Source organism: Dipodomys ordii, unplaced genomic scaffold (genome assembly GCF_000151885.1).
Source record: "Dipodomys ordii isolate 6190 unplaced genomic scaffold, Dord_2.0 Scaffold118, whole genome shotgun sequence".
Taxonomy (NCBI): domain Eukaryota; kingdom Metazoa; phylum Chordata; class Mammalia; order Rodentia; family Heteromyidae; genus Dipodomys; species Dipodomys ordii.
The window spans coordinates 1,066,895-1,074,290 of record NW_012267334.1 but is presented as its reverse complement, the minus strand read 5'-3'; the positions used below and the strand labels follow the sequence as shown (position 1 = coordinate 1,074,290).

The 7,396-nt window shown below is 56.3% G+C and overlaps 1 protein-coding gene across 1 annotated transcript in view; it reads left to right on the top strand.

Annotated features, from left to right (window-relative positions):
* Nucleotides 1-7,282, top strand: part of Ccdc183 (coiled-coil domain containing 183) — a 9,617-nt gene extending 2,335 nt beyond the window's left edge. Inside the window, exons 3-11 of the mRNA XM_013029352.1 lie at nucleotides 2,758-2,931; nucleotides 4,277-4,402; nucleotides 4,497-4,551; nucleotides 4,962-5,062; nucleotides 5,708-5,868; nucleotides 6,069-6,237; nucleotides 6,319-6,429; nucleotides 6,505-6,601; nucleotides 7,164-7,282. Of these exons, the coding sequence (XP_012884806.1) occupies nucleotides 2,758-2,931; nucleotides 4,277-4,402; nucleotides 4,497-4,551; nucleotides 4,962-5,062; nucleotides 5,708-5,868; nucleotides 6,069-6,237; nucleotides 6,319-6,429; nucleotides 6,505-6,601; nucleotides 7,164-7,282 (1,113 nt within the window). The remainder of the gene's footprint in view (nucleotides 1-2,757; nucleotides 2,932-4,276; nucleotides 4,403-4,496; nucleotides 4,552-4,961; nucleotides 5,063-5,707; nucleotides 5,869-6,068; nucleotides 6,238-6,318; nucleotides 6,430-6,504; nucleotides 6,602-7,163) is intronic.
* The last annotated feature ends 114 nt before the right edge of the window (nucleotides 7,283-7,396 follow it).

The following is a 7,396-nucleotide window of genomic DNA, read 5'->3' as shown; positions in this document are numbered from 1 at the left end:
TGCAAGGCAAGTGCTCTACCACTGAGCCACCTTCCCAGCCCCATGTAAAACATTCTTATACAGACTTCATTTTTGCTGTTCCAAAAAGCATGTTGTAGGGTCTATCAGAATTACTCATACTTAATTAAGGCTGGACGTGATAAGCACATGCTTGTAATCTCAGCACTCAGAAGGCTAAGAGTGGAAGACAGTGAGTTTAAGGCCAGCTTAGCTATACAGTAAGGCTCTGTCTCAAAACCTAGCCGCAACACAGCTAAGCACAGGGCCTCTGAGGGTCAGAAGTGGCCAGACGTCCCCTAACATGCTACAGGGCAAGTCCTTCTCGCCTTCCAGTCCTCCTGCTGGCCACAGCTTGCTGCCTGCTGCCCACCTGGCCTCCCTGCTCTCTGCACAGGACATGAGGAAAAGCTCCTAAGAGCCATGAGTTACAATGTGGCAAGCCCTCAGATACCCACAGTGGAGAGCAGATGGGGAGGAGTTGAAGGGTGGCAGGAGAGGCACTGAAATGGAAGCCTTGAGAGCTGAGGGTCCAGAGATGACAACGCAACCCCAGACACCTCTGCCTTGAGAAAGGGCAGCATGCAGGAGGAACGGCTTAGCAGGCGGAGCTGGTGTGGGGACAAGGAATGCAACTCCTTCCTGCGTGGGTCCTGTTTCCTGGCCCTGCCCCGGGGCTCAGCTTCATGCTTCCACTTTGCCTTCTTGCCTGGCCTCCTAACCAAAAGACCCTGCCCATTTTCCCTTCTTCAGCTGGGTGCTTCCCCCCCCCTCCCCCCCGTCGGTCGTAGGGCTTGAACTCTGGGCCTGGGTGCTGTCCTTGTGCTCTTCAGCTCAAGGCGAGCGCTCTACAGCTTGAGCCACAGCACCACTTCCGGTTTTCTGGGGGGGGGCGAGGGGGGGTATTGGAGATAAGATTCTCACGAACTTTCCTGCCCAGGCTGGCTTTGAACCACAATCCTCAGATCTCAGCCTCCTGAGTAGCTAGGATTACAGGTGTGAGCCACCAGCAGCAAGCTGAGACGCTTATCTCTAATTAAACAACTGGTAGAGCCTTAGGAACAGCGCTTAGGCCCTGAATTAAAGCCCCAAGACTAACAAAAAAAAAGAAAAGAAAAACAAGAACAAGAAATAAAAATTACCATGTTCATCCATATTTCCCCCCAAAAAAGGCAAATATTCAAATTACTAATAACTTAGTTAAAGATTCAAATAGTAATCCCCTTGATATTGCTGCCTCTGGCCCTGTAGGAAACATGCCATTTTACATTCTCCCTCAGTCCCCATAGCAACCTTGCAGAAGAGGTGTGCTATCAACTGTTTAGATCAGGAATTAACTTTCCCAAAGTAAAGTGAGACTTGGCCGTGGCCTTGAGCATGGCCTCAAGGACGCCTGGCTCAGGTTTTGAGCCCCTCCTCCACCTCAGAACCAGCAAGTCCCACCGGGCTTCAGCGCTAGCCTTTCCTGCAGGTAGACTGAACTCAGCACATCCGCTGAGTAGGCCAGGGTTTACTCAGAGTTTGAACTCCAGGCCTCATGCATGCTAGAGGGACCCTCAGCCCATCATGTTCTATCTTTTTTTTTTTGGTTAGTCATGGGGCTTGAACTCTGGGTGTGGGCGCTGTCCCTCAGCTCTCCAGCTCAAGGCTTAGCCCTCTACCACTTGAGCCACAGCACCATTTCCAGTTTTCTGAGTGGTTAATTGGAGATAAGAGTCTCATGAGCCAGGCACTGGTGGCTCACGCCTGTAATCCTAGCTACTCAAGAGGCTGAGATCTGAGGATCACGGTTCAAAGCCAGCCCAGGCAGGAAAGTCCATGAGACTCTTATCTCCAAGTAACCACTAGAAAACCAGAAATGGCACTGTGGCTCAAGCGGTAGAATGCTAGCCTTGAGCTGAAAAGCTGAGGGACAGTGCCCAAGCCCAGAGTTCAAGCCCTTCAACCAACAAAGAAAAAAAAATGAGTCTCATAGATTTTCCTGCCCAGGATGACTTTGAACCATGATCCTCAGATCTCAACCTCTTGAGTAGTTAGGATAACAGGCGTGAACCACCAGAATCCGGCTATGTTCTATCTTAAAGTACCTCTGTGCTGGGTGCTAGTAGTTCATGCCTGTAATCCTTACTGCTCAGGCTGAGACCTAGAGTTCAAAGCCAACCTGGGCAAAAAAGTCTTCAGGACTCCATATCTAATTAACCTGCAAAATGCCAGGCTGAAGTGGTAGAACACCAACTTTGTGAGCAAGAAACCTTGAGCTTAAGCCTTAGTACTGGCACACAAAAAAAAAAAAAAGAGTTAAAGCTAGCACCAATGATTCACGTCTATAATTCTAGTTACTCAAAGGCTGAGATCTGAGAATAATGCTTCAAAGCCAGTCTGAGCAGAAAAGTCTGCAAGATTCTGCCTCCAGTTACCTGGTACTGGAGTCAAATAGTAGAGCATCAATCGTGAGAGGAAAAAGCCAAGCAAGACCAGGAAACCCTGAGTTCAAGGACTCAGGCCAGCAAATGAATGAATGAATGCTTGCATGGGTAAATGTGCCTCTGTGCTGCGGGGCTGGACAGTGAGTGTCCCTGGTCCACATGAACTGGCCCTCCTGGCATACTTCCTTTTGCCTGCACTGTGCCTGGGCACGGGCTGGGGCTGCAGACCAGAGCCCAGCCCTGGCCTGGGACCCCCAAAGCCTGGTAGAGGCCGGGCGGGTGCACTCTGTGTATGGCTGCTGGGTGGGATCAGAGAAGCCAGCCCAGAGCGTAATGGCACCCCATCTCTGTGGCCCTCTTGCCCACTGCCTGCTGGCTCTCACAGGTGCTGGCAGTGTACCCCAAGGAGTTGGACAAGCTGCAGAACCTGGTGGCTGACTACTGCTCAGAACTGTCAGACATGACGGTCATGTCCCAAGATGCCATGATGATTACAGATGAGGTGAAGGTGAGCTCAGCGCCCAGGACGGGGGACCCTCTGCCCCCTTGAACCTGACCAGCACAGGGCCCTCCAGAACACCCCCAGCCCACACCATCTGCAGCCCAGGAGGAACCCAGCAATTGTCCCTGTCGGCTGCTCTGTCCACTCACTGGTCAGAGGAGTCCCTTTGGACCGAGAATCCATGAAGTGGATGCAGCCGGGAGTGGGTTTACCTATTACCCCAGGCTATGCCAAGACTCCTTTAAGGCTCTGGGGAGACAGCAAGGACGGGGTGGGCGCATACACTGTCCTCCCAACGTGGGCGGTGTGAGGCGGATGCCACATAGCAGAGAATGGGTGTTTGGGGGCTGTCCAGGGTGCTGACCTCCCTACTCAAAAGGTCCAGGGCAGCTTTCCTAGAAGGCAGTGTTTGAGTGGTCTGCAGCAGCTGGAATCCCAGCTACCCCAGAAGCCGAAATCTCAGGGTCACAGTTCAGAGCCAGTCCAGGTAGGAAAGTCAATGAGACTCTTATCTCCAGTTAACCAGCAAAATGCCAAAGGTGTAGCTGTGGCACAAGTGGTAGAGCACCAGCCTTGATTGAAAAAGCTAAGGGACAGCGCCTAGGCCCCGAGTTCAAGCTTCAGTACTGGCATGCACACACACAGCAGGGGAGAGTAGTGGCCCAGCAAGGATAGCCAGAACTCAAGAGGAGAGGTTCAGAAAAGCCAAGGCCTGCAGCTGTGAGGCGGCTGCGCACAGGGAGCAACAGCCTCTGCGTTGGCGGCCTGGGGCCTCGGAGAGGCAAGGGACACATGGTAAGACCCACACTTCCAAAGGCTGCACTCAGACTGCACATACTAGCAGGTGCTAGGGAAGAAATGCTGGCCCCGGCGGCAGGCTGGTCATGGAGTAGAAGTGGCCGGAGCAGTGAAGGTCACCCCAGTGATCTCTAGTGCTGGAGCTAGAGAGGGAGAAAGCTGTGTCTAAGATGCAGAAGCATTGATTTTGGTTTTAGCCACCAAAGCAGGATGCACTTAAAGAGGCCAGGGTTTGGGGTTTCTTGCGGGGGGAGGGGGAGGGAGGGAGTGGGAATAATAAATTCACATCTAGACATGTCAGGCTACTTGAATGGGTTCTGATGTAGGCCAGGAGGCGGCTGGGGGCAAAGGACTGGAGGGCTGAGAGAACTGAGCTGGAGAGAGCAGTGGTTAGGCAGGAGTGCTAGCCGTGGGTCCCAAAGAGGAAGGCAGGAGCCAACCAGCGTGCACGAGACGGTAGGAAGAGAGACATGGCAAGAAGCCCTGCAGGACAAAGACTGACAGAGCACTGCCTTGGTGAGACAGCACCTCCCCAGCATCCCTGTGTCCCCAGAGGAACATGAGACAAAAGGAGGTGACCTTCATCGAGGAGCGCCGGGCCCGCGAGAACCGGCTCAACCAGCAGAAGAAGCTCAATGACAAGATCCACAACAAGGAGGCCAGCGAGAAGTACCGCCGGGTGTGTCTCAGGGCAGAGCCCGGGGACCCTGTGTTGGGGCACAGCCCTGCTCCTGCAGCTCCGCTCACCACCCTGCTCCCCTCTCTTCCATCAGGGCCACAGAGACTTGGACTTCTCATCCAACATAATAAACGCTGAGACCCAAAGGGGTGAGTCTCAGCTCCCTGCACTGGTCAGGGTCTCCACAGAGGCTAGCTCTGGCTGACCACCCAGGCAGGCCACCATGAGGCCAGGTGTAACCTGTGGTCACCAAGGTAAGAGACACACATGGCCCCCGCCTCTCCCCAGCTGCTCCTAATGGGGACACCGAGATGCTGTCCCAGGGCTCAGCCACCCAGTGACTTCTCAGAGCTACACAGTACGATACTAGCTGGGTCCTCAGCTGCCTGGACCGTGTTGGGGTGCCCACGCCAGGTCCTGCTGAGGCGGACAAGTCCAGGTCCAGAGAGCTCTGAGGAGCTCCAGCATCCTGGGTATCTTCCCAGGGACTTGGCACACACAGAGATTTCTGATGGCCGTCACCGCATGCCAACGGCCCTTCTCTTTCTGCTGTGCCCAGTGAAGAAGAGAGAGTCATCTCCAGTGGATGTGGAGTACCAGACGGAAGTGACGGCCCTGGTGGAGAAGGTCAAGTCCACTGTGCAGTGCTCCCAAATCTGGGTAAGGCTGCTTGGCCTTCCCAGGGCGTGAAGGGCCTATCCGGGGCCTGTAGGCCCTCTGGAAAGGACAAGGAAGGCTTAGCCCCCTCGCATGTCCTCGGACGTGGGGCTCCCAGGCCTCACGGCCTAGAGTAGGAAACGCACCCAGGATATAGCTGACACATCCCAGCCCTGTCCCGGCTCCTCCGTGGAGCTTGCCAAGAGCTAGACACCCAAATGGTCAGAGCGTAGCCTTCACCTCCGGCTCTGCTTCCCTTCCCACCCTCAAAGAGCCAAATAAACAGCTGCTTCTGGCCAGCCCACTTAGTGTAATCCTGGCAGCTGATCATCTGGGGGCCTCCAGCTCCCGTCCCTCGCCCTGACGTGAGCCTGTCCATGATCAGACAGAGCAGCTCAAGGTGCCATGTGGTCTCCTCACCACAGGGGAGGGTCTCACTCTCTGCCTGTCTTGAGGTGTGTGCCATGGCTCAGGCCCGACCCTTGTAACCGGCTCCTCACAGCCCTCGCTGCCCACCACTGGTCAACATCGTGACTGAGCCCAGAGAACCGGCACTAGCCACCGTATACCACCCAAGAGAAACCAGGGCTGCGGAGCCCTGGCCACTTTTCAGGCCCACACATGCTTCTCTCTGCCCGGACTGGTCAGGACATTGCCGGCCGCTTCCTGGCTCAGAAGAACACTGAAGAGAACCTGGAGCTACAGATGGACGACTATGAGGCGCGACGGGCACAGCTGGACGCCCTGATGAAGAAGCTGGAGCTGGAGCAGGCGCTGCTCAAATTCCACCAGACACCCGGCTTCACCAGGTACACGGCTCCGAGGGCTGCTTCCATCCCGCAGATGTCAGCAGGGGGCTGCAACCTCTTCATGCCGGTCAGCCTGTGTGTCTGCAGAGGAGCTCTAGGCCCGGTGCCAGCTCTGAGCTCCCAAGCTCGGGACCCAGCTCAGAGCCAGGCCTCGGCACCCTCCTTGGGCCTGGGCACTGTGTCACCCTTGCTCTCCACAGCCTTACGTCTGTTGAGAAGAAGATGAAGAACAAGCTGGAAGAGGAGGAAGCCAGGCTCCAGCTAGCCACCAGAAACCTGACCAAGAGCCAACAGCTGCTGCTGACGATCCAGGTGGGAATCGACAACCTCTACATGCGGCTCATTGGCATCACTCTGCCAAGTCACCAGGTACCAGCCCTGAAGAGGGGCTACCACCCAGGGTCTCTTAGTGTGGCCCGAGTGGAGATGAGCCCCTCCTCTGGCCTGCAGAAGGAAGTGGTGCTCTCCGACCCACTGGATGTGTACAGCAAGCTGGAGTACTGTGAGGGGAAGCTGGCGTACCTGGCTGACAAGCTGAAAATGAAAACCATGACGCCTGAGGTAGCCCTGGGTTGAGGGAGGGCCTGGAGCCCCCACGTCCGCTCCAGGCTGACAAAAGTGTGGGCCTGCATGCAGGCCAACCTAAAGGTGAAGGATGCTCTGGAGCTGTCCACTGTGAAGGAGAAATACAACACCAGGATCACCTTTGAAGACTCGGAGGAGGATGTGATCGGTGAGGCTCTGGCTGGGGACCTGGAGGGGTTCTCCCAGCCGCAGGGAAGGGGCCATGGGGCCACAGCCAGAACCAGATACAGGCCTGAATCGCTGAGACAGAGGCTGAGGGTGGTGGTCCTTCCATCTGACCACATCCCAGAGGGACAGTGGGGGCTGCGGGGACAGGGACAGCTTGCTTGTATGTAGGTAGGTAGGTATGTGTGTATGCATGAACTTGGGGCCTTGTGCTCTCATCTGGCTTCTTCACTCAGAGCTGCTGCTCTATCACTAGGCTTTTAGAGCGATGACATGGAAAAGCTAAAGCCACAGAACGTATTAATTTTCCCAAAGGAAGGGCCCCACTGGCCACGAGAGGAGCCGGGCCGGGGCCTCTGGCAGAGCCGGGCGGTTGGAGGCGTTTTAGTTGGTGTGGGCCCTTCCCCCGGGCCGCCTGGGACGGACGGGCCTGGGTGGACGGGGCGGAAGCGGGGGGCCTGTGGGAGTCGGTCGGGAAGGGGGCCCCCAGGCCGGGCCGGGCGGGCACGCGGACTCGGACGTCCCCCCCCCCCCCGCCTCCGCAGACACCTTCCAGTTCGACGACGTGGACATGAGCTACGTGCCGTCGAGGATGGAGATCAAGAAGCAGGGCCAGGAGCTGATCGAGGGGAAGCTCAAGACGGCAAAGAAGAGGAAAAAGTAGCGCCGCTCGCGCTCGGTTACACGAATAAACATTTTTTTCCGGGACCTCGAGGGCGCCGCGCGAGAGCCGGGCAGAGCCAGGCGGGTCGGGGCGGCGGCGGGTCGGGGAGGCGCG